Below are 27956 nucleotides of genomic sequence, written 5' to 3' on the forward strand. Positions count from 1 at the left end.
AAATTATCTTAAAAAATGTATATATGTGTAATGTGTTGTATGCCTAAACGAGTATGTGGATGTTATGTAAATTATTATAAATTGCGTTTAAATGGGATCATATGTGACTATATGTAATTAATATGTACTAGAATATATGCCTAAATATTCGTATATAAATATGTAAAAAGGATACATGAAAGATGATTAAATATGTAAATTATGGCACTAAGTTAAAGACATTTTGGAAAATTGCTATAAGTTGTTTGATTGATATATGACGACTTGTTTGCTTAGTGGTTATTCCGAGCATTCACTAAGCTTGTTAAGTTCACCCACTCCTTTTAAACCATTGCAAATAAGTAGTTTTGGTGTGAGTGGTGTGGTCTCGAGGAATGATCCAAGCCAGAAACTTAATTGCTATTAGTAGGTGTTATTTGTTTAATTGGGTTTTAGGAATAAAAGGCAATATGGTAGATGTTCTGTGATTTTACTATGAATTTTTAGTTGGTATTTTGTAAACTTGAAAATATGATGTTTGGGACTGCCATTTGAGGTATTTTAGTGCATATTTTATAAGGTATTTGATGTATGACGTTTAGGATTAATCGAGAATGATCAATGTGTTGATATATGTTATATTTTTAAGGTCTAGAACAGAGGTATCAATATTCGGGCTTTAAAAAAATGATACCTCTGCTATTTTCGAATTTCAGGAAGTTTATTTTGCTTGTAGGTATCGATATTTTATCTCGAGTTTCAATACTCGGGGTGAAATTATCGATACTTTGTCAATGCTACCGATATTTTTCGAAAGTTGGGTTTTTGAAACAAGAAATAGTAATCTAATTTGGTATCGATTTTCTAAGCAGTATCGATACCTCTTGAGCAAAATATCAATACCATGTCTTTAGTATCGATACCTACGTTGATGTTTTGAGATTTTGCTAAAACGGACTATATGCATGCTTAATTATTATTTTAAAGCTATTTGATGTGTGTTAGTATGTAACGACGATAATTACAGCTTAAGATAGACTTTAAACCTGTACAAATATTAAAATGGAAGACGTTTTGTTGAGAATGAGCTTTTACCTGTTGTATGTAACATGAGACAATGGTGTGGTTCCTTGATATTCCGGCTTGGCGACTAGGCTAAATATAGGGTGTTACTCAGATGACGATTTCAATGGCGTTCTTCAAATATACACATTGCTCAATCTAGTACCATTGAGCATTATTGTATTTGCAATGATGTCTAGAATTGTTATGATGTTTAATGAGTGGGAGATATGAAGCTACTTCCAAGATTCCCTAGTTTTTTTACCTAATCATATATTTGGGTCGGGGAGCAATTGAGTTCATGATAGGTTTTGAAATGTTCGTATAAGGCTTTGGGTCACTAATCTTGGCCTCCCCTATAATTGCGAATGGGTCTCTCACGGTCGATGGCATAGACATTTTTCACCCACTGATTTCTTTTCTGGCTTAACTAGTTATAATGCCCATGTCTACGTCTACCTACCTCTGAATTGGTCCTAGGCTGCTGATAGCCATGAAATCTCTTGAGGGTGATCTTCTCAGATGATTGCTCTAGCAGAATACTGTGTTGAGAAATCTATGCAAACTTTTCCAACCTCATCTCCCTTTGAGAACTTGTCTACCATTTCATAAAGATGGGAGAGCTTGGTTGAAGTTTTTCCGATGATGATGTATCTTAGGTGTTGATGTGAGGTCCCGGTAATGAAGGCATGAATGTCCCATTCATCAGTGACTCTCTTTGTGACCATGGTGGCAGCATTGAATCTTTTAACACAATCATATAAGGACTCATTTGCTCATTGCCAGATGGTCATCGAATATGTCGGGGATTGTCAAAATGTCTTGTTATCTAAAAAATGACTTATGAACTGCTCGACCAACTGATCAAAGAAATGGATTGATCCTTAAAGTAGTGATAGGTACCACTTTCGGGTCGTCTGGGAGAGGGTCATGGAGAAGGCTCTAGACTTCTCTTCATTAGATACTCTCAATATATTTATGTGGTTGTTATATCGAGCCAGGTGGTCCTTCAGATCCCCCGATCCGATATATAGTAACTTCGTAAACTTGAAAGAATTAGAAATGTGGTTTTCTTGAACTTTTATCTTAATTTTTCATTGTAGTAATTCCAAATAGATTCATTTGATTTTCCCCCCTTTTTACTTCTTGCATCATCTCTGTCTTGAAAGGCTTGAGTTATTCTTCCATAGAGATGTTGTTGCTACCTTGAGAGTGTTGGGATACCATCGAGAGGTCTACATTGTGCCTACAAAGACCTTTCAAATTATCGTGCTCATAACCCCTTTGAACTACAAATTGGGCTTCCTCCTCCCAATGTTTTAGATTTTATTGCGTCCAGACTTCTTACACATCTCTCAACTCTACAATAAGTTGCTCATCCTGAGTGTTCCTTTGGTCAAGGATACAGTACTGCTCTTGTTGCTCCTTAAAGTGGCATTCTTGCTGAGAGAATGTTCTTCCAGACATCACAGTTTTTCTCGAGTCTCTGAGTCATGAGGTTGAGGACCTAATGCTTATTGGTGAGAACCCTAGTTTAGTGGAATGGGAGTCGTGGTTGGAGGATAAGGTACGGATATGAGACAGGTTATAGGTTTTTACGAAAGCGGGCTATATGGTCAAAAGGTCTAAGATTAATAACACTAGGTTGTGATTGAGGCGTTGCAACTGCCAAGGGAGTCAAGGTGGCTGGAGTAGCATTTCCTGTTGATGTAGCAGTAGTAGTAAAGTTGGAGGCTAAAGGATCTTTTAGGGCCTTCACCAGTTGTTCTAAGATGGGGAGAAGGACGCTTGCATACTATAGATAAGCTCCAGCAAGAATGAAGGAAGAAGGAAAGGTTTGTGTAGAGTTCAAGCTAGTAGAAATACTTGGGCCAAGTAGGATGAAGGTGTTGAATAGAGCGAAAGAGTTGACTTAGTCAGTTGAGTTGTTGGCCTGGTTGATATGATCAGTTGGGGTGCCACTTTGAGATTGAGAAGTCATGTCGTCCATGCTGGCCGCACTAATTGTTGATACATTGATACAACAATGAGTAAATATGAAAGAGTGGGAGAATAAGAGTGATGGTTACTGTAGATGTTGATTTGCCTAGTCGGGGTGGAGAGCTAGGAGTTGTGAAGAATGGTGGAGAACTAAATATAAAAGTCGAGGGCTAAAAAAGTTTTGGCAAAGTATAAGTTTAGTATTTTTGGAGAGTTGATTCTCTCTTCCTTATTCCTGGAGGTATTTATAGGCAATGGTCTCGTGTAAGATGGCATTAATATGTTGGACTTGTTATCTAGCCATCATTATGAAGCGCATGAGAGGGATGCCTTTGATGGGATGAGGATGTTTGTGACAGGACATGTTCTATCATTCATTCTGACTCTAATGGGATAAAACAGTTGAACTTGTGTGATATTTAGTGACCAACAACTTCAGGTTCCTTATAAAGATTAGGCCATCAATTGCTTGAATAATCATCCTGTGAAGGTAAACTCGAAGATGACTTCCCAATTTATTGATGGGAGGCTTACTATTTAAACATTTTCTTAACTTACCACGTGTTATAATGTATATAGAAGCATAACAATAGATAATAATAATAAAAAAACTATGACGACTAGATTACATGTAAAAATGACGATAATAAAGATAATGAAGTTGACGTACGGTAATGGAGGTGCAACAACTACAGTGTATATATATCTTATATATATTGAAGAAATAAATAAAAAAACGGGTTAAGACTATGATGTTTATGGCATGGATTGAGGTTTGATTTGATATTTCATATGTATGATGAATAAGAAAGGAACGAAAAAAACTCCCAAAATATCCAAAGTCCAGATTCAATGTCACTTCTCTTCTAATATCAACTCCATGGAAAACGACATGCATTTTCCAAATTTTTTTTATGCTTATCTTATGTATCCGTTTAAAATTTGTGAAGATTTTAACAAAATATTAAACTTAAAACATAAATTTTGGTAATAAAAAAAAAGCTTGCATAAATTCTACGTTTAGATCTATTTAATAACTAGGGATGCATCATTTCCCTACTTATATTATTGTTGGTAAGCAATTTCCCAATTATCATAATTTATCACAATTTTTACCCCAACTAGCTAAGTCATGCCATTTGTGATATTAATGATCAACATAATTACATTTTTAAAAAAAAGGAAAATTGATTTGTACAAGGGTTTAGACAAAAAATAGTATTTCCATAATCATTAAACTTGAGATTATACATAAATTAAATTAATTTGATAAATTCAATTAAAAATTGCATAGATTAAAAGTGGGTTAGAACGAATCTATATATAGTATCGATATCATATACAATTGTTTAAGTTTAATTTAAAATACTTTTAAATTAGTTAAAGTCTATCAATATTTGTAAATAGTTTATCAAAACCTATATGAATCTGTCCATATTTTTAATTTAAAAGAACATAATTAATTTTATTTAATAATTAATAAATATACATACACTACTATTATAATTTTTATTAAAATTTTAAACATAAAAAATTTAATGTATTTTTAATATTTATATATAATATAGTATATTTAATTTTGATACGATGTATAATATATAAAAGAAAAATATGTATTTTATAAATTTAAAAACAAGTCATTCTTGGACTATGAATATTAAAATATTAGTTCAACTCATATTTTAAATGAGTTATAAACAAATTTTAAGTAAACCAATCGGGTCTATAATTTGTTATATATAAATTGTTTATTCATTCTATATCAGCTATGAATTTTTTATAAAACTTAAAAAATTAATATTATATTCAAATCTTTCGTAGTTTAGAGTAATTTTTTTAGTTTAAACGTAATCCAATCTTTGAACAAGTTTAAAATAAATACTTTTGATTGTTTTTATTTTTTATTTTATTCATATTGTTTTTATTTTTTATTTTATTCATATATATAATCAACATATTTGGTCATATATATCTCTATATATAATCCGTTGTGCCTTCGTACACAGCTTTCATAATTAATTTAGAAGTTAAAACCCATACACTAGGCTGCCTGCCAAACCAAATTTAATTGATTGGTTAGCAACTTAAGCCATCGACATGCTTTAATTTTGTTACTGGTCTAATAATGAATTTCAATGAAATTTGAGAAGTTAATTTCCTATTTTAATTTGTTAAAATTTTGTACGAGAAATTTAAATTTATTTGAATAATATTGATATATTTTATTGTTAAATAAAATTATACAGTTAAATAATTTATATGAAAATAATTAACAAAATCAATAATTTATATGTAATAAATTAGTTAAAACCAACATTTTATATTTGTCAATATAGTGATACAACTAGGAGTACATACGGAGGGGAGAGAGAAAGAGGGGTGGTTGTTGTGAAGGGTATGGAAGATGATAGTGAAGAGAACTTGAAGGTTGAGAGTCGAAAGAATGTTGACAGAGTGTAGGCTTAGTACTCATTGAAATGTCGATCCTTTCTTCATCATTTCTGAGGGTTTTTATAGGCAATGGTCTCGTGTAATATGGTGTTAACGTGTTGAATTTGTCATCTAGCAATCATTACGAAGTGCGTGGGAGAGATGTCTTTGATGGGACAATGATATTTGTGAAAAGACAAATCATGTTGTTCATTCTGACTTTGATGAAATAAACTAGTTGAACCCACATGATGTTTGGTGACCAAATGACTTCATACTCCCTGTGAAGATTAGGCCCTCCGTTGTTCGAGTAGTCATCTTAAGAGGGTGAGTTCACAGGTGGCCACCCTACTTGTTGGTGGTAGGTTTACTATTCAAACGTCTTCTAGGCTTGCCACGTGTCTTAACACAGATAGGGGTGTAACAAAATTCATGTACTTATCAATAACTAGACTGGTTATGTTTGATAAAGTGTTGAAAAAATTTCAATTAACTAAAAATTAATATTTTTAGCAACTTATTTTTTGAAACATGTTTGATAACTTACAATGAAAAAGAGACTTATTTATAAAAAAAAGAGTGAAAAATGATAAGTCAGATAGAGACTTATTTATCACTTAATATAAAATAGATTCAATTGTTTTTTTTTCTCTCTTTCATTTAATATAAATTTATGTTATAATTTATCAAACAACTTAATTGTATTTAGTATATAATTATAATTTTAAGTATTAAATTAAATAAATTTTATAATTTAAATTCAATCTTTAATTTTCAATACTCATTTTTTTCAATTTATCAAATATAGCATAATTTTTAAAATTTTTATAAATAATTAAAATTAAATTTTGATAAATTGAAAGCAAAAAGAAAAAAAAAGTGTAATTTATCAATTTTCGTGAATTAGACGGAAGTGTAGAAAGCTTTCCACAAAACACGAAGGAAGTAATGATGTTGTGCGTGTGACATGTTTCTATAAAGTGAATAAACAAAGAGTTCTAATCTCGTAACAAAAACGAAAAAGGAAAAGTGAAAGCCTTTGAGTTGATTAGCATAACTGAGGATTAAACAGGCAAATGAATTAAACAGGCAAACGAATAATGGTAATTATTATCTGATAAGATTATCGTACTTCACGTTGAGTACTCTAACGGGACAAGTCATGTCAAGAGTATCACGTGAGAGACCATTATTATGTCAATGACTAAAAATAAAAGTCTACCTCAAAATAAATAAATAAATTAAGGTTATAATTTATTTTATCTTTTAATTATGTAATCGAGATTTAATCTTAATTTATTGTAATGAAGTAGATTTTATAAGTAATTGTTTATTGTTTTGAAAAACTTTTGTGATAGGGGATAATCACCGTTATTAATGATAAATACTTTAATTTTGACTAAAATAAAAAAAAATACATTTAATTTAGTATAAAAATGAATAATTTGATTTTTTATATTTAATTTAAAAATGAAGATGTAAAAAGAAAAGAAAAAAATTAAAACTGCTTGAGACGACTTTATGGTTTAACTTAAAAAGTAAATTATTCTTTTTATTATAAAAATTAACAATTTTCACAATTATATTCACTCGGAATATGAAAAACATTATTCATAATAATATCATGAATCTTAGTAGGTTAATTACACCAAAAGACTTAACGGTTCTACTAGCACTACCTCACAATAGCAGGTCTAGCCACTATCACTTTACCAGTAAGCATTACTTTATCACTTACAAACCTTGTAGATGGGCATATGCACAGTACGTGGAGCTCCCTCGATTCACCTAACGAGTAACATGTGTTAGACTATTCTTTGCATGAATCACGATAGGGTTTTACTTAATTTATATCAATCACATCGTCACTTATCTAAAAGTTACTTTGCTCATTATATGGCCAACCGTGATAAAATAGATGGAGGATACATGTCAAGATTTAATGTCCCCTTACCTATAAATACTCATCTCTGACTTTCGGAGGGATTCTTTTCTTCTTCTCCAACTTTTCACTTCTCTAATAAGAGATAATCAAAACCATTTTGAACCTGTAAAAACTAGAAAACAGGTTAGAAATGGGAAGAAGCATTTTAAAACAAAAATTTCATTTCATTATGTATGTTTTCACTCATTTTCAAAAAAAAAAATTAATAATTTTAAATACTTTTTGAGTTTTTTATGATGTATTTAATTATTAAAAAATAATTTGATAGATTATAAGTAAAGTTTTTAAACTGTTTGTGAAATAAAAAGAATACATTGTTAATATATCAAATACTCACCCTTAATTATTATCAATTTCTTCTTTTTATTTTATTTTTAAATATTTAGATTAAAAATTAAAATTCAACCGATTCAACCTTTAATTTGATCTTACTATATTTTTCTAAGTAACTTAGAAAAAAATTAAAATTCAAATTTTTTTAACTTTTAACATGACAAGTATTATGTTGTTGTTTTTAGTTTTCATGTCTTTGAGTAAATGCTCCCTTTACTGATTGCTCAGTTTATAGATAAGAATGAAGTGAGGGGAGGCCTTTATTTATAGTTCAACTCTTCTCGTAATTAATGGTAAAATTGAATTATATCTATGACTTACATTCAAATCTATTTACAAGATAAAATTTTAAGGAATTTAAACTTTTTTTTATCCTATCCATAGGATTCCAAAATTACTGATTCACTCAAATAGTTATCTTAAACTGTTACATGCATCTTGATCATGGGCCTTTTTGCATAGACTATAACATAAAAGTTGTGCTCAAACTTGGCATAATTTTTTTTTCTTTTGAAATTATAAACTACATATCATATTTTAGATGAATTTAATAATTGAATAATTTGTGAATCTAATATTATATGAAGTAAATCTGATCTATTGATTAATCAAAACCAAAAATTAGATTTCGAACCAGTGATGTATAATCAAAATAATTAAAAGCTTTTAGAATTGGTATAAATATAAAGAACTAGACAAATAAATTATTTTTGGTTTTTTTTCTTTTTTAAAACAAAATATTTTGAATTTTTCATTATTTTTTTGTTCATTTTTATTTTTGATTTTTTGTATACATATTTTTTTTCTTAAAAATATTTCATAATTATTTTCAGTTATTATTAATTTTTAAATTGATTAAACCATCTGCTTCAACTAATTCAATTGATTGAATGGAATACAGAAAATCCAACCGATTTAATTTCTGATTCTATTCTTACAATAATCCGTAAAACTAAACAAAATCCTTGAGTTGAGCTCAAGCCTTGGTCCGATCCCCAGACATAATAGAGCCCAACCATGTTGGGTTTAATTGTCCCAATAACTAGCGCAAAGACCCAATTCCAAGCCCAGACTGAGCCTCACTGCAACACCATAATCACCTCTCTTGCGCTCAAAGGTTCCCCAAAACTAAAGACACAGAGAAACAAAGAAAGAGAAGGGAAAATGGTGAAGGTGCGCCTTAACACCGCCGATGTTGCCGCCGAAGTCAAGTGCTTGCGAAGATTGATCGGCATGCGTTGTTCCAACGTCTACGATCTCACTCCCAAGGTTTTATTTTTCTTTTTAATTTTTTCAATCCCTTCCCCCTTTCTTCAGCAAATGAAGAAACGAGGATTTTTTTTCTTTCTAAAACCTGAATATTAATGCTTATGGTTTGCGATTGTAGACATATATATTCAAGCTAATGAATAGTAGCGGCGTTACGGAGTCGGGAGAGAGCGAGAAAGTACTGTTGTTAATGGAGAGCGGGGTCCGTTTACATACAACTGCTTACGTTCGGTATGTTTCTTCTTATTGTAATGTCAATTTTTTTTTCTTTTAAATTTACATTTAATAAATTTTCGAAATGTTATATAGGGATAAGAGCAATACACCTTCTGGCTTTACCCTCAAACTAAGAAAGCATATTCGAACTAGAAGGCTTGAAGATGTTCGTCAACTCGGTTATGATAGGGTATATATATATATTAGTTTGCTTTGATTTCTGTTTTTTTAACTTCTCAATTTATTAAGCTTTTGTGCGCAGATAATTCTGTTCCAATTCGGGTTAGGCGCTAATGCTCATTATGTAATATTGGAATTGTACGCCCAAGGAAACATTATCCTCACTGATTCCGAATTCACTGTTTTGACACTTCTTCGTTCCCATAGGTAACAATTTTTCTCATCCTCAGTTTAAATTCATCTTTCTGGGAATGGAGTAAGAATGTCATGCTTAGTGATGTTTATTTGTTGTGGCATTTTCGTCCTTTTCAAAATTCATGGTTTTGATGTTTTCCAGTTTGTAATTGAAGTTAACTTAGTTTGATAAATGAATTGTACACATTCATCCATGGCAGGGATGATGATAAAGGGGTTGCGATCATGTCACGCCATCGTTACCCTACTGAGATCTGCCGGCATTTTGAGCGAACCACCATCTTGAAGCTGCAGACAGCCCTCACTTCTTCTAGTGATCCAGATGAGAATCAAGCTACTAAGGTTATTGAAGCTGGGAATAATTCACTTGACGCACCTAAAGGAAAAGAAAAAGACAAGAAGGGTAGTCACAAGGGTGGGAAAACTTCTGTGCCAAACAAAAGTGCCAGTGATAATACTCGTTCTAAACAGGCTACATTGAAGAATGTTCTTGGAGAGGCATTGGGTTATGGTCCTGCACTCGCTGAGCATATCATTTTAGATGCTGGTCTGGTTTCAAATACAAAAGTGAATAAAGATAACAAGCTTGATGATGATAAGATTCAAGCTTTGGCCCAAGCTGTTGAAAAATTTGAGGACTGGCTGCAAGATGTTATTTCGGGTGACAAGGTTCCTGAAGGATACATTTTAATGCAGAAAAAGAATCCAGGAAAGGATGGCTCCGACTATGAAGGAACTACTGGCCAGGTTGTTTTATCATTAAGTAACACTTGTTAGCAATTTTGCTGAGAACCGAGTTGTTTATTCATCCTTCAAAAACAATTACCAAAACTATTACATTGATTGAATTTCCTGATTCATGTGTGTTCTCGCTAATTGTAATCTGGTTATTCTCTGCAGATGTATGATGAATGTTGCCCTATTCTATTGAATCAGTTCAAATCAAGAGAGTATGTGAATTTTGAAACATTTGATGCAGCTTTGGATGAGTTCTACAGCAAAATTGAGAGCCAAAGGGTTGAGCAACAGCAAAAGACCAAGGAGAGCACTGCCAATCAGAAATTAAACAAGATTCGCTTGGATCAGGTTTGTGATATAATTCCAAAAATATATTGTTGCTTTATGATCTTGATAGCATGTCTATCCTTGAGGATCATAAAAGGCATTTCATGCTCTCTTTTTTTTTTCTTTTTAAATTTTTTTATTTTCATGTTAATGAAAGCCATGTTTTGCTACAGGAAAATCGTGTTCATATACTGAAGAAAGAAGTTGATAATTGTGTCCGAATGGCAGAATTGATAGAGTACAACCTAGAAGATGTGGATGCTGCCATATTGGCTGTTCGTGTAGCTCTTGCAAAGGGTATGAGTTGGGAGGATCTTGCTCGTATGGTAAAGGAAGAGAAGAAATCTGGAAATCCTGTGGCTGGCCTAATTGATCAGCTGCATCTTGAAAGGAATTGCATGACATTGCTACTGAGCAACAATCTTGATGAAATGGATGATGATGAAAAGACACTCCCAGCGGATAAGGTGCTATTTCAGTTTAAATTTAGGTTTCCCTTGCCACTGCTTAATCTCTATACTTATCTGTTTCTATAATGCTTATATATGCTTCTTTTATTAATTTTCATGCATTGTCCTAATCATATCTTATTCAGTTTGATTATTCCCTCCTTCGAAGGGGTTCTCTTCATCTACTCATGTATGTAAAAATAGGAAATGATTTAACACCCACAAACTGCATCCTAATTATCTGAGTTGCTATTGCTGTTTTTCACTTTGAAAAGGTTGAAGTTGATTTGGCACTTTCAGCTCATGCCAATGCTCGACGGTGGTACGAGATGAAGAAAAAGCAAGAGAGCAAACAGGAGAAGACCATCACAGCACATGAGAAGGCTTTTAAGGCAGCTGAGAGAAAGACTCGTCTTCAGCTTTCACTGGTAGCTGTAACTGTTCAGATACTTATTTCTGTTGTCAACTAGAAATACAACTTAAGTTTCACTGGTAGAGAATATAATGAAATATATTTATGTAAAATTAAAGATGCACTTTTTAGCAGCCTTTTCACTTGGGGCTTTGGACTTGCTCTTATGCTGATGGACTTCAATTGGCTCTTTGGGGTTGTATGATTGTGATCATTCTTTAAATGTCCTTCGTTCTAGCTTTCTGAACGCATCGTTAACGTATTGCAGGAAAAAACTGTTGCAACAATTTCACATATGCGCAAAGTTCATTGGTTTGAGAAATTTAATTGGTTCATCAGCAGTGAAAACTATTTGGTTATTAGTGGACGTGATGCTCAACAGAATGAAATGATCGTCAAGAGATATATGTCAAAGGGGGATCTGTAAGTATTCTTTTAATGGTTTACATTTTTGTTTTCTTTCTTTTTCAATACTTTCAGAGCTATTGCATTTTGAGTTTCCCCTGGATGTTCTTGGTCTTAAGTGCTGAGCATTAGAGATATCTATGAAATTCAATAGTCTAATTTGCATTGGGAAAGAGTTTCATTAAAAGTTGCTCAAGTGGAAGTACCTGAGATTTCGTTATGCTTTTTCTTTCCTTAGAAATGAGCATTCCTTCATTTTTTTTTGTAGCGTTTTTCTAGTTACTGGCTTGAAAATATGGTTTAGAATGCAATTTTAATAGTCATTTGCATATTGAAACAGGTATGTTCATGCAGATTTGCATGGGGCTTCTAGTACAATAATCAAGAATCACAGACTCGAGCAGCCAGTACCACCTCTTACTTTAAACCAAGCAGGATGCTTCACAGTAAATAATATTCCCGCATCCTCTGTTAGTTCACTTTATTTTTCGGGAAGAACAAAATAGAATACTTGCAGCTCATATTTCATTTGTTGTGAAATAGGTTTGTCATAGCCAGGCATGGGATTCAAAGATTGTTACCAGTGCTTGGTGGGTTTATCCTCACCAGGTTAGTAAAACTGCTCCTACAGGGGAATATCTTACTGTGGGAAGTTTCATGATACGTGGGAAGAAGAATTTTCTTCCTCCACATCCTCTTATAATGGGATTTGGATTATTGTTTCGCTTGGATGAGAGCTCCTTGGGATCACATCTAAATGAAAGGAGGGTGAGGGGCGAGGAGGAAGGGATAAATGATATTGAAGAAAGTGGTCCTCACATAGAAATTTCTGAGTCAGAATCAGATAAAGGTGGTGAAGCAACTGATGTGCCTGCAGTAGCTGCTGAGAACAGTACTAGTTTGAATGATGTTGGTAACCCAAATGTCTCCGACATTGTAGGCGGTGATGTTGCTTCTGTGAGTCCCCAACTTGAGGATCTCCTTGATCGCACTTTAGTGCTTGGATCTGCTAGTCTCTCGGGTAAAACTCCTGTTCTCGACACATCTCTAAATAATTGGGCAGATGAAGATAGCCATGAAGAGAAGAATGCTACAGTTAGGGATAAACCTCATATTTCAAAAGCTGAAAGAAGAAAGCTCAAGAAAGGACCAGGCAGTACTGCTGCCAATGCTAACATTGAGAAGGGCAATGAGAAGGCAAAAGAGAATGGTAATGCTGTCAATGTACCTGGAGATAGTGTGCAGAATAAGAAACCAGGCGGTGGAAAAATAAGCCGTGGGCAGAGGGGCAAACTCAAGAAAATAAAGGAGAAGTATGCTGACCAGGATGAGGAAGAGAGGAGCATTCGGATGGCATTATTAGCTGTGAGTACACCAACTTGATTATTTCTTACATGCTTAAAATATTTATAAATGTTGTAGGCTTCTCTCTCTTTGTGGAGTTTTCGTGCCTCAAATTGTATTGGTTGTAGTCTAGACTTAAAAACAGATGATATTTTGAATTGCAGTCATCTGGGAAAGCTAACAAAAATGAAGGTTCTGATGATGGGAAAATTAAAACTGCTGCCAGCGACAACCAGAAACCCAATGCTAGTGGTATGCTTTTTCCAGAAATTTTGATACCAAATTTTCTAGTGATTCAAAGTGGAGAATCCTGTTATCGGGCTTAAATTCCCTTATTTTTAAAAATTTTCAGGTCCTCAAGATGCCCCAAAAGTATGTTATAAATGTAAAAAGGTAGGCCACCTTGCCCGGGATTGTCCTGAACATCCTGATGACACTTTGCATCTTGCAACTGGAGTTGCAGATGATCGCCGTGCAGGTTTGGATGCCAGTAATGAGTTGGATAGGGTGGCCATGGAGGAAGACGATGTCAACGAGATAGGTGAAGAAGAGAAAGGAAGATTAAATGATGTGGATTACTTGACAGGGAATCCTCTTCCCAATGACATTCTCTTATATGCTGTGCCTGTCTGTGGCCCTTATAGTGCAGTGCAATCATACAAGTACCGCGTAAAGATAATTCCAGGAAATGCAAAGAAAGGAAAAGGTCTCAAAATGTTCTACCTACCATTCCGGTTCGTGTTTTTTTTCCACTGATACTTAACTGTTGGTATTCTTGTGTAGCTGCAAAGACTGCCATGAATCTGTTTAGCCACATGCCGGAAGCAAGTAATAGAGAGAAGGAATTGATGAAAGCATGCACTGATCCCGAGCTAGTAGCTGCAATTATCGGCAATGTGAAGATAACAGCAGCCGGTCTTACTCAATTGAAACAGAAGCAAAAGAAAAGCAAGAAGAGCAGCAAAGGAGAAAATAGAAGCTAACAGTACCAGTGTAGTAGTTGTAGAAGCAAGGACTGAAATCAAAGCATTTCTTCTAGACCTTTTTTTTTCATGTACAAGAGAAAGTGGTTTTATACTTATTTTTTATCTGTTGGATTTGCGGTTATATAGTCAAATTTGACCCTTATCTTTGGGTTTAAGTGTTTTCTTTTTGGGACAAGAACTTTATAAGTTGAAATAGGGAATTTTGTATTTGTATTTGTACGTAGGATAGTTCTTATATATAATAGAGACATCACAAAATGTAAACTTGTCGACTTCTAAAATCTTCTAATTCCTGTGCCGATCAATTATCATATATCCAATATTATATAATATCTTTAATATATAAATTCAGTATATATGCATATAGTGTTTGTATTCATTTTTTGTTATGTTTTGAGTCGTATTGTAATTATTTTTTGTCATAGTTGATGTCAAAGTCATGACTTTACCCTCGTACACTCTACCTACAGCTAATGGAACTTAGGCATAGAGCAGTTGTGTGTTACTATAGTGAGACGAGGTTGTAATAAACTCCCAAATTATACTAATAATGATTGGTCAAAGGCTCAAAGCTATATCCTACAGCGAAATGTATGGCATTTGGCTGTAAGAAAGCACTTGGACAACTTTTACAAAGTAAATAATATGGAAATTTGGAAAAGCAAATCCAAATGAATTAAACTTCTTCAGCTTCAGGAACATCACTGAGGTCTAAACCTTCGGCTGGCAGGTCTGATGCAAGGGGCCCTAATATCCCATCAGAGCTCAGGGTTAACCCACTCTGCAATATTCCATCACCAATTGAAAAGTCAGGTTAACAGCTACACACTAATCTTAACACCGTTCTACTATCAGTAAACTAGCTGGTAACTAAAATCGTACCTCGGGCTGGAATCTGAGCATGTCAGCACGAGCCATAGCTTCTGCTTGGGCAATTCTCTGCCTGAATGTCTGAGCCATCTCTTCAGCCTGTTATAAGAATTGAAACAAAACCAAATTCACAGTTATGCTGATCTATTCCCAGCTACAATGAAATGGATGATGAATGTGGTATATATCAACAAAGTATGGTCAAAATCCGATGCAACTGCAGAAGAAGATTGAAACCATTAATGGGAACTACCTTCTCAAACACAAGAGTTGGATTGCGAATCATGTCTCCAGGGGTAGGCTCTAGTTTCTTTGTGGAAAGACTTACTCGGCCTCTTTCACGGTCATGGCTCAATATCATGACCTGTTGTTACACGGTTTTTACAATCCATTTCTAAGAAGCAGAATTTCTCGCCAAGAATTAAATATTGCTGTAACACAATTCACCTTCAGAGTGTCACCAGGTTGAAGAACTGTAGCAATATCTGAGACACGATCATGACTAATTTGACTGACGTGAAGAAGGCCGTTAATTCCACCAATGTCGATGAAAGCACCATATGGTTTCAGGCTCTGAACAGTTCCGAGGACAACTGACCCAATTCCGAGCTGTGCTTGGCTATCAGCCATGGCCTTGCGGTTACTGAAGACAAGCCTGGACTGTTCCTCGTCAACCTCTACAAACTTCAAAGGGAGCTCCTTATCTGAAAGCTCTTCTGCAGTGGCTTTCTGATGAGACATGAAGAATCAATTTTATGACGAAAGATTCACAAAACTATTGTCACCATAAAATCACATTTTGAATACAAACTAGCAGCTAACCTACTAGTGCAAAATTTTGATCTTAAAGGGAATTTGGTAAAGCAAAATACAACATAAATAAGGACAGCAATTGGATCACATAACTAACCGATGATATCTGTGAGAAAGGAACAAACCCTCGAAGACCCTCCACCAATGCCACTACTCCACCCTTGTTTGCACCAACAACCTACTTCTTGCAAGAACAAGTTAGTCAAAGAGCAGTGCGCGAGAATGCTTGAATTAAGTATAAAATTTTTCTGGACGCTCTAGACCTATAAGAGTTTCAATCAGATACAATTGGCAGAAGATACGCACCTTGCCCTTCACGACAACATCCTCAGCTTGAAGTTGCCTGCATCTTTCCCAGGCAAGTTCATATTGGATGGACCTTAAGCTCAAAATTAAGCTATCATCAGCCTCGTTTTCACCGATAATCATAAATTCCTCCCTTAAACCAGGAACTATACCAACTTCTTCTACATGTTTAATTTTGTGAATGCTGGCCTCTTGGACCGGTAGATATGCAGAAGATTTGGCAGTAATATCAACCAACGCCCCATTGCCATCTGTGCAGAAAACTGTTCCTTTAACCTGAAAACATATACATTTCTTTTTATCCAAATCATAAACCTCAAGCACAAACACAAGTAAAATTGTAGAATTTCAATTAATCTTTTTCACACCTAAGAAACACCAGCAGAACTAAAAAAAGAAAATCCAAACACGAATTCCAACCAAACCTACCCTCAAACACAATTTCAACATAATTCACATTAATTACCTCATCTGAGCTCATACATTAACATAATTCATATTGAATGATTATCTTCAAATAAATGGCCAATAAAATAAGTACCCAATCCACATAATCCGCTAGCAATTCCTAATCCAATCTAAAATGGATAAATTTTAAGAATTTGAATGAAATAAAACAACCAAATGAAAAGAAAGGGGGAAAAACCCCCAAACCTTGGTTCCAAGCTCAGAATCAAAGTCATATTTCTCAAGAGCATTTTGAAAATCCTCAACAGTAAAAGCCACGCCTTCCATAGGAGCAGTTCGACAGCGTTCGTAAGCATCCTCGAACATCTTCTTGAGTTCAAGCCTATCTTTGGTCTGTGCATTTGAGACAGCGACGGCTGAAACTATAGGAGAAGCAAAAGCGCCCACTTTCTGGGTTTGCTTTGGTTTCACAGAAAACCGAGATGAGGAGAGTGGTGGACATCTTAGACCTGTGAATTGTTGAGCCAAAGACGCCATTTTTCTTTTAGTTCTTCGGTTTTGTTTCTGTGTTTTCTCGTCGATGAAATAATAATATAGAGATAAGGTGAAGACAGAGCGGGTTCATGTCACAATTTTGGAGGTCTAAATCTGGTTTAGTCCCTATACTATGTGTAAATTTTAAATTTAATCTCTCATTTTTAATTTTATATAATTTAATCCTTTATTTTTATAATTTTGTTAGTAAATTGATATACCATAGTTTTTGCCATTAATGTCATGTTCATTGTTTGTGTTGATATTATTGATTGCTGTAGTAACTGTGAAAAATGTATCTTTCGTAATGAAAATTATAAAATTTATTTTGAGAAATCGAATTGAAAATTAATGAATAGATATTTATTTTATTACATAAATATTTTTAATAATATTAAAATAATAAAATAATTAAAATGTTTCAAAAAATATGAGAAAGTGACATAGAAAAATGTAAAAATAATATATATTTTCTTTTAATTAGCATTTTAAAAATTCTGTAATAATCTTACAATTAATTATATTATACATTGATTTATGAAATGTTAATTTTATATATTAACTTATATAAATTTTAATACGATTTAATTCTTCAAAAATTAATTCACAATTCAAACTTCAACAACTCATTTTTTTAAATAAAGCCAAGTAAAAGAATCTGGGTTTTGTAACAAAGATCATTCATTTGTAATGCAAACTACTTGAATGATTCAAAACAATAATAAAAATAATTTTTATATTAAACAATGCATTTGTTAATACAAAATTTCCCAATTTAATTATATTGTAATATAAAAAATTTATTTTTTTATGAATTTACTAAAATCAAAATTTTAATATATTTACGTTAATTTTTCAAAAATTCTATACTCCTACAATTTACAAAAATTAAAAAATTAATCAAATTGGATAATATTTTTCAACTTTGTCATTAAATTACTTGAAAATTATTAATTTAATAGTTTATGGGTAAAGAATTAATAAAAATGAATTATCACTCTTTTAAATAGGAATGAACAAAATTCGATTCTATTTGAAAAATTTGATAAAAATTTTAAATTTTGAATTAAATAGTTCAAGTTAATCGAGTTATTAAGATCAACTTGAATAAAAAATCAAAAATTTCGATTTAACTCAAATATATATTACACAATCCGAGTTATCCAAAAATTTCGAATAAAAAAATGCAAAACTATGTCGTTTTGATAAATGTTTACCTATTAAGTTAAAAGGTAAAATTATTATTTAACTCGACTCGACTGAAAATTTTTAACTTGATTCGAAAATTTTTTAAATTAAGTTAAGCTATTAAAATAGGATTCGTCAACTCAACTAAGTTTTAATTTTTTTTACTCAATTTAACTAAACTCGATTAAATATTCACCCTATATTTAAATTCATATATTTATGCATATATTTATGAACAATGAGACTAACTTCTCAATTTTCACCTAACAAGATAAAATAGATAATTTTCTCAATTGACAATTGAACCTAAAAATTATTTTTATGAGCAATAATTATATTTTCAACTTATGAGTAACAATGTCACTTATAAATTTTATACACGTGGTATAGAAAATGTAAATATTTGAATTACTAGCCTATATATCTATTTTGGCCTAGTTACTAGTCTATATTTAATCAATCACCATAAATAAAAGTTAAGAAAAACGACATCGTTTCACTCCTTTAGACGAAGGAGGGAGCATGTAATTGCAAACTCAAAATCTTCCAATTTTCCTTCTCCTTTGTACTTTCCTTCTCGCAAGGGTTTCCAGTTTTCTCTGATTTTTCTTTTTCCTTTTATCCAAACAGCGCCTTCAGCTGAATCTTTTGGAAAATTAGATTCTCTCTTCAAATAGAATCCTAAATCTGGGTTTCAACAATGGCTACGACTTCGAATTGCCCTGACGACTCAGGTGCTTTTTTCTTTTCCCCACAAATTTAACTCTTTTGTTATTTTCTTGCTTAGAACAAGGAAAAGATCCCATTTTTATGTCAGTTTTTTGTCTGGGTTCTTTTTTCTACTTAGGATTTTAATTTATGCATGAAAAGTAGGAAAATAGAATTGGATTGGGTTCTAGTAATTTTATTTTGTTGATTCAAAGAGACTAATTGCATTAGTTTCTATGTTTTTGAATCTTTTTTATGTATGGGTATTTGTCATTTTCTGTTTTCTTGGTTTTTAAAAGAAAAAAAAAACCTTTTTTTTCTTCTCCTCTCTCTTTGATGTTTCAGGTAATGTAAATGGAAAAGAGGGAACGTTGAACGAGTCAGTGAAAGAAAATGCTATGGCTTTGAATTCAGAGCTCCAACGTGAAAATACTGGTGAGTTATTATGATTTTCTCAACTTGTATATTCCCTTAATGATCCCCTTTTTTCTTTGGTGAGAGTGTTATGTTTATCATTTGTGGAGCCAAAGGGTATGAATAGTTGTTTGTTTTCATTACGATAGAGGCGAAATCACGAGTGGAAGCGATGTGGGAGCAAATGAATAAGGGGATACCTAAGGATGCTTTGAGACAATTTTCAAGCAATAAAGCTTCAGCCACAAATAAAACTTCGCACAAAGCTTCCAATGTGAGCAGTTTCTTATGCTCTTTGTTTCTAATAGAACTGCATATTAGATTATAGTTGTGTTTTGTAGTAATTGTTTGCCTTGGATTTGTCTTGTAGAATTGGATGAAGTATCTGCAAATGAGACCAGCAGTGCCTGCTGGCGATACGATGCAAGAAAGATGGACAGAGGCAAAGGCTCCAAGTGCCACCAAAGAAACTGAAGCGCTTAATAAAGATAAAGCAGTAAAGGAAGCTACTGTGGTGCAGAACAATGTCAGTGATGAGGCAAAGAAGCTTGCAGCTGCTGCCCTGTCAGCAGTGAAAGATGCTGCAGCCGCTGCAGCAGCTGCGTCAAATAGAGGGAAAATTGAGGTAAGCGTATCCTTCACCACTGTTAGGAAAAAAATTGTAGTTGCCAATTGACTTAGCCATGGTATTGAGCATGCAAGTATGGCTATGGACCTCTTACTTTCTGTCAATGTTAGGTTCTGACTTAGTTTCAAAATTGTCTTTAACTAAATGTTTGAATTATGTTTCAATACTTGAGCACTCTTACTTTCTGTCAATGTTAGGTTCTGACTTAGTTTCAAAATTGTCTTTCACTAAGTGTTTAAACTATGTTTCAATACTTGAGCACTCTTACTTTCCGTCAATGTTAGGTTCTGACTTAGCTTCAAAATTTTCTTTAACTAAATGCTTGAACTATGTTTCAGTACTTGAGAACTCCAAAAGATTACTTATGTCCTGTCTTCTAAGCACTGCGGTCAATTTATTTTGAGGCATCCAACTGATAAACTCGAAGACATAGGAATGTAAGTATATGAGTCAACTGCATAGTCAAACAATGTTCTTAATTTCATCTCCCCTTTTGCAGATCACTGAGGTACGAGACTTCGCTGGTCAAGAAATTGAAATAAAAAAGCGAATCCATGCTGATTCAAAAGAGGCAGCTGAAAAGGCAAAAGCTTATGCACCTTCTGCAGTAGATGCTGTTCTTGAACAAATCAAGAAGAAGCCAAAGCTCAGTGTGCTTGACAAGACGAAAAAAGATTGGGGAGAATTCAAGGAAGAAAATAAGGGGATGGAGGACGAGTTGGATGCTTACAAGAAGAGTTCGAACCAGTATCTGGATAAGGTTTCTTTCTTGCAGCGGACTGATTATCGGGAATTTGAGAGGGAGAGAGATGCAAGGCTTGCTCTACAGGCTAGGAGGAGACCGGAAATGCGGGAGGACCCTTGATTGTGTACATTCATGACTTGCTTTTTATTGGATCATTGTGCCCGAGCTGTAGTAGGAAAAACCCGGAGTTGTTGACAATTGTGCAGCAGCCTTTTGTTCCCATAATTAGAGATGGAAGCCTTTAGCAAATACATTTCTGACTCATCTGTGTTTCAAATAAATGTTTTTGAGGTCTTCCTTCTCTCCCTCTATCAGTCATATTTGTTATTTGCTTGTAATGTATGCATCTAATGTTTCTTTTGAGAAAGAACATCACCGATGGCGCTGCCATTTAATATGCAAGTTTACAAACCCAAGTTAGCTTAGTACTAAATGATGATGTTTGCTAATCTAAAATGCCAGTGCCACTGAACCTAAAAAATTGCTTAATGTTTTTAGAGAGATCGTTCTCCAGTTTTGGGATTTCTTATGTTTGCATTGGCTCATGGTGTGTCAAGATTTTGTCCAACAAAAAGGCACTTTTAAGATGGTGCAAACGTATGCCTAGAGCTAATTTAGCATTCTTGTTAGCAAAAGTTTGGGTTGAAAAAGCGTGTTTAATAAGTGTGGTCCTGATGGTGTTTGGTATTGTGGTGAAAAAGTTCAGAGATGTGAGGATAATAAAGTCATTTTATCCAAAAGCAGCTTAAGTATCATTGTGAAAAGGTGCCATAAAATAAGTGCCGTTTAGATAAGTAAATCCTTAAATAATAATGTTATATTTGGTAGAAGCATTATTTTTTACAAATATTTTAGCATATGAGTTAGCAATAAATTAATTTCAGTTCACAATTTTTAGCTATTCACATTGCTTGTTTTGGAAAAAGAGGAAGAATTTTTTTTACTTATTTTAAAAATGTCTTATTTTTTTTTCATAAAGTTTACTCATCTTTTTAATTTCATATTTAAATTTATATGAATTATTCTTTATTTTATACCTAACCATTGTAATACATATGTATAAATATTTTTTTTGCTCATGCTATTACACTAATCTTATCATTACTGTTATTTTTACATTAACTACAGGTAAATCCACCATTCACTCAATTGTTCTCAATGCCACTATGATGATACACCAACGTTGATTTTGTTTTTCTTTTCTGATTATTACCCTAAAGCTGGTTTTGATACCATATATTACAATTCACGCCAACTTGCAAGTAAATTTTTACTTTGATCTATTAAGTTTCACAAATTTGTCCATAAAATATCCATTTTACGACTCTCAAGTTGACGAGAGTGTTGCGCATGTCATGATTCGCGCGAAAGTCTCAACCCGTGACACGTACACGATGTGAATTCATCGCTCCTCGGTAAATACCTACAAGTTGAAAGTATTTAACACTTCTATACCTGATCTCTAATTCACAACAATGTAAAATTCATTGCTCCTGTTTAGAATTCATTACTCTCTCGGATCATTACAGTTTTGCTTCAATAAACAATTGCATTCACTTTCATAACGAACCTGTTGGCCAACAAGAAATTAACTCAGATAGGAGAAAACTGCAATATATGTAAAACAGGAAATCAACAGAACATGAAATTTGCTTCAAGTTATTAACTGCATATCAATGATCAAACAGAGGACTGAACATGCTGAGTTATTATATGCCATTGGGAAAATGTAAACGATGAATGGCAAATGTCTATTCAAGCACGCCATCTGTTTCGAGTAAGGACAAACAAGAAAATGAACAGTTTGTGCTGACTGCTGCCGAGTCAATCTCGAAAATTTTCAAACATAAATCAAAATGAAGAATAACATGTAAAAATCCATATTTCTAGATGTGAATTGGCTTGTCATAGGTGGCCATTGCAGCTTCCTTCAATGCCTCACTCATTGTAGGATGTGCATGGCACACTCGAGCGATGTCCTCACTTGATGCATCATAATTAATGGCAAGGACTGCTTCATGGATGAGCTCTCCCGCATTTGGTGCCATAATATGGACTCCAAGAATTTTGTCTGTCTCCTTGTCAGCCAATATCTTGACTATTCCTTCAGCATCATCAATAGCCTTGGCTCGGCTATTTGCCAAGAAAGGGAATTTCCCAACACGGTAATCGACACCAAGTGCCTTAACCTGCTCCTCGGTCTTCCCGACAGATGCAACCTCAGGATGAGTGTAGACAACTCCAGGGACCTTGTCATAATCAACATGACCATGTTTACCAGCTATAAACTCGACACAAGCAACACCATCTTCTTCTGCTTTGTGGGCTAGCATAGGCCCTGGAATTACATCTCCAATAGCATAAACACCAGCCACATTTGTAGCGAATCTGTCATTGACTAAAATCCGTCCTATCTTATCAGTTTCCACTCCTATCTTGTCCAAGCCAAGTCCGGCAGTGAATGGAGATCTACCAGCAGAGACGAGAACAACATCGGCTTCAAGTGTGGTCTGATCACCACCAGCAGCGGGTTCAACCGTCAACTTCACACCATTTCCACTAGTATCAACACCTACCACCTTAGTTTTGAGCATGAATTTCATCTTCTGCTTCTCGAGTGAACGTTGGAATTGCTTGCGGATTTCTGCATCCATTGATGGAACAATATCTGGGGCAAACTCAACAACAGTAACTTCTGACCCCAATCGGCCCCAAACTGAACCCATCTCAAGCCCTATGTACCCTGCCCCAATGACTATGAGTTTCTTAGGGACTTCTTGCAAAGCTAAAGCTCCAGTCGATGACACAATCCTCTTCTCATCAATGGTGATACCAGGTAAAGATTTGACATCGGAACCAGTAGCAATTATGATATTCTTGCCTTTTACAACAGTACTCCCACCTTCAATAGTGTCTACAGAAACTTCAGAGGGAGAAATGAATTTGCCATAGCCCTTGACATAGTTTACCTTGTTCTTCTTGAACAGACCTTCGATACCACGGGTAAGATTAGAAACAGCTTTGTCCTTTTGGGCCATCATGGCAGGCAAATCAATCTCAACAGAGGAGAATTTCACACCATGGCCAGCAAATGAATGCGTAGCTTCATGGTACATGTGGGATGAATGAAGAAGCGCCTACATGTAAAACACACACACAAAAAAAAAAAAAAAAAAAATTGCAACGTTAAAAAACAAAAAAGCTCTTAAGGCAACTAATAAAGTTCATCCAAATTCATATTAAGACTAAGATAAAGGCTAGTAGTAATCAAGTAGGTATTTTCAACAATGACAACATTAAAGATAACCATGAAGATGAGATTTTTTTTTTCTCTCTTCAAATTCATAAAACAAATATACCAATCACAGATAGAAATAGATTATATATATTTAGCCGCATTAAGTCAGGCTAAATCCGAAGTCGAGCTGAATCAAACCCGGAAGGCAAAACTCTCTCAGCGCTATTTTCTCACATGCACAAGACTCAAACCCAAACAATCAAGCCCCTTAACACTTGACCCAACAGCTACGGATAGAATATCATATCATATCATATCATAGTTTCTTAAGGTATTCACAACAAGAGTGAGACACATTTGAATACCAAGATCAGCTTTATATACATCTCACCATATAATCCATGACCTATCACAACCTTAAAAAGACAAAAACGAAAGAACCCATACAAATAAATCCAAATCTTACTACAGATTTATAATCAAAATCGATTAAGAAATTATAAATTTTGAAAAAAAAATCCAAAATTGGAACCGCAGAGCATACCTTAGATGGGATGCAACCAACGTTAAGGCAAGTACCACCGAGGGTACCACGCTTCTCGATACAGGTTGTTTTGAGACCTAGCTGTGCAGCCTTGATAGCTGCCACGTAGCCGCCGGGTCCGCCGCCGATGACGACGACGTCGTTCTCTTCAGATCCTGAAGCGAAACCCCTCGAGAAATTGCTGAGTGAAAAAGAGTATTTCAACGCATCTGCGGGCGAATTCGACAGGTTTCTAGACAAAAGGTATGCCTTTCTTCTCACCAAGCTTGCCAAAGCCATTTTTCTTTTACTTCTTTTTTTTTTCTTTCACTCTGGTTTTTCTAAGAAAACTATACTATTATTTTATGAACAAACAAAGATGCGAGAAATTTTGGGTCTGTACTGATCAAAACCGTTGCTTCACTTCAGATTATAATGTCTTTTGCCACATTGGCCCATCTGGGGGCTCCTCAGATTTCTGTAATTTGCGATTCTCTGCGGTGACTGTGCATGACTTAGATGTGTTCTTCCCAATAAAGAAATGACGCGTGTATGATGAAGCATCTGGAATGTTGGATCAGTTGACCGTAAGAGATTGACTGACCTAGCACGCCAGTTTGGAAGTTTGGTAGGTGGGGTCCTCTTACACAATCTGAACCGTTGATTTAATTAGGTTAAATTTACTATTTTTTGTACAGCACTTGTTTAAATTTTAAAATTTTATTCAAAACCCAGTGAAATTAAATATGCTTAAATTGTAGATAATCATTTTTAGTTCATAAATTTGATTAGTTCTTCACATATAACAAAAAATATTAAATGAGGTGGAAGGAGCAATAAGAACTTGGATGATGGGCTCGTTTGTTGTTTATTGTGATTACAGATGCAGCATGGGATTATTTTTGTATCCTACCGTCATTGGTTTCTGCATGAATAGTGTTTGGATTGGAAGATAATAAAAATCCCCAGAAAAGAAAATGGTAGCCTCACAAGCTGAGTGCACTGCATGCATGGCAGGCAATTCAAGTTCCTCTCCTGCTAAGGATATCAGATTGTTCTGCAACACCCGCCAATCATTTTGGCTAATAATAATACCTTCCAAGCAAATTTTAACCCCTCATGATACAGAGGCAGACAAAAAGGCCAAACGATAACATATTCAATTCTAACCCTATAAGCTATCTCCTGGGACACACATTCAAACACCATATAAAAATATAATCTTTCAAATATCCACCAATCAGACCACATTCACAAGGAGGATGTTATCAATGTTATGAGACCAATATTCGAGTGAACAAAAACCCATTACAACCAATTAAAAATAATCCTGCAATGTACTGTTACACCACCAGAACATCATAAAAATAAAAAACACAATCCGATATTTTTTACTCTCACACCTACAAAACTGTCGGCTGCTTTTTTTCCTAAACTCTCTGAAACAGCCTAAAAACAGATTGCAACAGTTTCTAGGAGTAACCCAAAAAGAACAGTAAATAAACGAGAAATAAATTTGCCTGCACATTTAGATTCAATTGCCTTCTAACAAGCTCTTCAACTTATTCCTAGCCTCCTCAGATAGATTGCAGCTCCTAAACCTTCGCCGATGGGGAGGGCATGACTCAACACGAGCAGGGGAAGAAAAGCAGATGACGATTGCAGTGAGGTTATCTGATGAATTCAGGCGCGATGCTTCATTGACTAATTCTTTGGCACATTCTTCCGGGTTATCGTGTCGTCTTAGAGCACGGCGAACCAGGCTGACAGCAAACTGACTTGACATGACATCCCAAATGCCATCACAACCAATGATCAAAAATTCATCGTCCTCTGATAATACAATCTGTCTAACATCTGGCTCTGCAATCAGAGGAGATGCTGATCCAAGAGGGAATTTCATGTCCCAATCTCCAAGAGCCCTTGTGACCGAAAGATAACCATTAAGATACCCATCATCAATGAAGCCACCCAATTCCTCAACTCGCTTGCGCTCTGGCAAGTAAGATGGTCTATGGTCATGAGACATTTCAACAGCAGTACCTTTTCGGCAAAGAACAGCTCGGCAATCACCAGCATTTGCAACTAGCAAATGCCTTCCAAGTACAAGAGCAGTCAGCACTGTTGTTCCACAAGAACTGCTAACACTGCTTTCAGCAGCCAAGGCAAGGTCAGCCAACAAAAACGCCTTCCTATGAGAATCCTCCAACTCTTTTAAGAAAACAGCATCAATATCAGATACTTGCGGAAAATCAAAATCTTCGAAAAATAACCTTGTAGCATTGCTCTTGATATAAGCAGCGGCATCCACACCACCATGACCATCAAAAACGGCATAAAAAGCAGTTGGAATTGAAGGATTAAAGATAGAACCCAGATGGGAAGATAGATCATCAATCCTTATGTGTTCATCCTCCATAGATCTCCGTGGACCGATGTTCGCACAGCTACCAGAACGAATTCTTGGCACAAATTTGACAACAGATGACTCAATAACAGCATCTCCAATGGTCTCAGCACAAGCTGCAACCTACACAAACGAGAGAAAAAGCTAAGCCTAAGCCGGTTCATAGACACGTAAAAAACTGGAAATAAGATCTTTACATTGTGATTCCAGATTCTAATCAGATTCAACGGAAACAAGCATAATTCATCCATAAACAAGAAAACCCGTGAAAAATCTATGGTTGAACTTTGGATCTACAATAGTTAGCAAAGCATAAACAATTTTTTCTTTTGCCCCCTAATTGAAATCCAGTAATTCTATATTGCCCACAAAAAAGTAGAATCAAAGTCGCATAATTGTGGGCGAAATTCACAACAAAATTATTAAAAATACCAAAACTAGACGGGCGAAAATTTCCTTTTTCGATCAATCCATCAAATAAGATCCCAACCCATCAAATAAGATCCAAACCCTAACAGCGGCTAATCAAAAGAAATTGCCATAGCAAAATTCAACCCAGTAATTTCATAAGGAAAATAAAAGATAATCCAAGGAAATAAAGAAGAAAAAGTGGGGAAAAAAAACTCACCGAATCGAAGCGAGAAACTTGGGTGGAAATCGACATTACATCAACAACTTGGTGGCGAAATATGATATCGGCTTCGGCTCCCATATTTGAACTGACAATCATCTCTTAAAACGACGAATCGTACAAATTCGTTCCTTGATGAACAAACTCTGTAAACTTTAATATTTTTCTTTTCAAGAATAACAAAGAACACTTTTTAGGGTTTAGCCAAAATGGAAAGTTGTGTGCTTCGAAATTATTCTTTTATTTATGGATGTATAGTAAGGCATATGAAAGACGGGATTAGTCGGTACCGG

At 34.4% G+C, this 27956-nt stretch overlaps 5 protein-coding genes across 6 annotated transcripts; 2 read left to right on the top strand and 3 right to left on the bottom strand.

Annotated features, from left to right (window-relative positions):
• The first annotated feature begins 8731 nt into the window (after positions 1 to 8731).
• Positions 8732 to 14531, top strand: LOC107951586 (nuclear export mediator factor Nemf). Of its 2 annotated transcripts, none has more exons than XM_016886682.2 (14): positions 8732 to 8998; positions 9117 to 9229; positions 9308 to 9404; positions 9477 to 9601; positions 9790 to 10336; positions 10490 to 10675; positions 10828 to 11121; positions 11379 to 11531; positions 11784 to 11938; positions 12261 to 12366; positions 12464 to 13285; positions 13429 to 13516; positions 13617 to 13970; positions 14048 to 14531. In XM_016886682.2, the coding sequence occupies exons 1-14, from the start codon at positions 8747 to 8749 to the stop codon at positions 14245 to 14247; spliced, it is 3492 nt and encodes a 1163-aa protein (XP_016742171.1). In that variant the 5' UTR covers positions 8732 to 8746; the 3' UTR covers positions 14248 to 14531. The 2 variants fall into 2 exon arrangements, with proteins under 2 accessions (XP_016742171.1, XP_040946094.1); XM_041090160.1 differs by lacking the exon at positions 14048 to 14531 and having other exon boundaries at positions 13617 to 13636; positions 13728 to 13949.
• A 240-nt stretch (positions 14532 to 14771) lies between these two features.
• On the bottom strand, positions 14772 to 17277 carry LOC107951587 (30S ribosomal protein S1, chloroplastic). The gene is made up of 7 exons (XM_016886683.2): positions 16894 to 17277; positions 16240 to 16515; positions 16031 to 16111; positions 15568 to 15849; positions 15374 to 15484; positions 15133 to 15219; positions 14772 to 15031 (listed from the first exon to the last, which is right to left on the bottom strand). Exons 1-7 carry the CDS (start codon positions 17182 to 17184, stop codon positions 14927 to 14929), a joined length of 1233 nt encoding a protein of 410 aa, XP_016742172.1. The 5' UTR covers positions 17185 to 17277; the 3' UTR covers positions 14772 to 14926.
• A 1540-nt stretch (positions 17278 to 18817) lies between these two features.
• Positions 18818 to 21261, top strand: LOC107951588 (craniofacial development protein 1). The gene is made up of 5 exons (XM_016886684.2): positions 18818 to 19103; positions 19423 to 19512; positions 19641 to 19765; positions 19862 to 20116; positions 20619 to 21261. Exons 1-5 carry the CDS (start codon positions 19070 to 19072, stop codon positions 20982 to 20984), a joined length of 870 nt encoding a protein of 289 aa, XP_016742173.1. The 5' UTR covers positions 18818 to 19069; the 3' UTR covers positions 20985 to 21261.
• A 1292-nt stretch (positions 21262 to 22553) lies between these two features.
• On the bottom strand, positions 22554 to 24949 carry LOC107951589 (dihydrolipoyl dehydrogenase 1, mitochondrial). Its single transcript, NM_001327588.1, has 2 exons — positions 24647 to 24949; positions 22554 to 24001 (listed from the first exon to the last, which is right to left on the bottom strand). Exons 1-2 carry the CDS (start codon positions 24923 to 24925, stop codon positions 22751 to 22753), a joined length of 1530 nt encoding a protein of 509 aa, NP_001314517.1. The 5' UTR covers positions 24926 to 24949; the 3' UTR covers positions 22554 to 22750.
• An 886-nt stretch (positions 24950 to 25835) lies between these two features.
• LOC107951590 (probable protein phosphatase 2C 13) lies at positions 25836 to 27944 on the bottom strand. Its single transcript, XM_016886686.2, has 2 exons — positions 27661 to 27944; positions 25836 to 27155 (listed from the first exon to the last, which is right to left on the bottom strand). The coding sequence occupies exons 1-2, from the start codon at positions 27760 to 27762 to the stop codon at positions 26160 to 26162; spliced, it is 1098 nt and encodes a 365-aa protein (XP_016742175.1). The 5' UTR covers positions 27763 to 27944; the 3' UTR covers positions 25836 to 26159.
• Between the last annotated feature and the right edge of the window lie 12 nt (positions 27945 to 27956).

Source organism: Gossypium hirsutum, chromosome A02 (genome assembly GCF_007990345.1).
Source record: "Gossypium hirsutum isolate 1008001.06 chromosome A02, Gossypium_hirsutum_v2.1, whole genome shotgun sequence".
NCBI lineage: Eukaryota > Viridiplantae > Streptophyta > Magnoliopsida > Malvales > Malvaceae > Gossypium > Gossypium hirsutum.

Bases quoted from the DNA above. Each gene is read 5' to 3' on its own strand.
- LOC107951586 (XM_016886682.2), top strand. From the start codon at position 8,747: ATGTTGGGTTTAATTGTCCCAATAACTAGCGCAAAGACCCAATTCCAA. The intron at 10,337-10,489 runs GTTGTTTTATCA...TATTCTCTGCAG, and splicing joins ATGAAGGAACTACTGGCCAG to ATGTATGATGAATGTTGCCC. The intron at 13,286-13,428 runs GTGAGTACACCA...TTTGAATTGCAG, and splicing joins TTCGGATGGCATTATTAGCT to TCATCTGGGAAAGCTAACAA.
- LOC107951590 (XM_016886686.2), bottom strand. From the start codon at position 27,762: ATGATTGTCAGTTCAAATATGGGAGCCGAAGCCGATATCATATTTCGC. The intron at 27,156-27,660 runs GTGAGTTTTTTT...TCGTTTGTGTAG, and splicing joins AAGTTTCTCGCTTCGATTCG to GTTGCAGCTTGTGCTGAGAC.
- LOC107951589 (NM_001327588.1), bottom strand. From the start codon at position 24,925: ATGGCTTTGGCAAGCTTGGTGAGAAGAAAGGCATACCTTTTGTCTAGA. The intron at 24,002-24,646 runs GTATGCTCTGCG...TTTTACATGTAG, and splicing joins TTGGTTGCATCCCATCTAAG to GCGCTTCTTCATTCATCCCA.
- LOC107951588 (XM_016886684.2), top strand. From the start codon at position 19,070: ATGGCTACGACTTCGAATTGCCCTGACGACTCAG. The intron at 19,513-19,640 runs GTGAGTTATTAT...TCATTACGATAG, and splicing joins GCTCCAACGTGAAAATACTG to AGGCGAAATCACGAGTGGAA. The intron at 19,766-19,861 runs GTGAGCAGTTTC...TTTGTCTTGTAG, and splicing joins CTTCGCACAAAGCTTCCAAT to AATTGGATGAAGTATCTGCA.
- LOC107951587 (XM_016886683.2), bottom strand. From the start codon at position 17,184: ATGGCGTCTTTGGCTCAACAATTCACAGGTCTAAGATGTCCACCACTC. The intron at 16,516-16,893 runs GTTTGGGGGTTT...ATATGTTTTCAG, and splicing joins ATTCTGAGCTTGGAACCAAG to GTTAAAGGAACAGTTTTCTG. The intron at 15,032-15,132 runs GTACGATTTTAG...GGAATATTGCAG, and splicing joins TGCTCAGATTCCAGCCCGAG to AGTGGGTTAACCCTGAGCTC.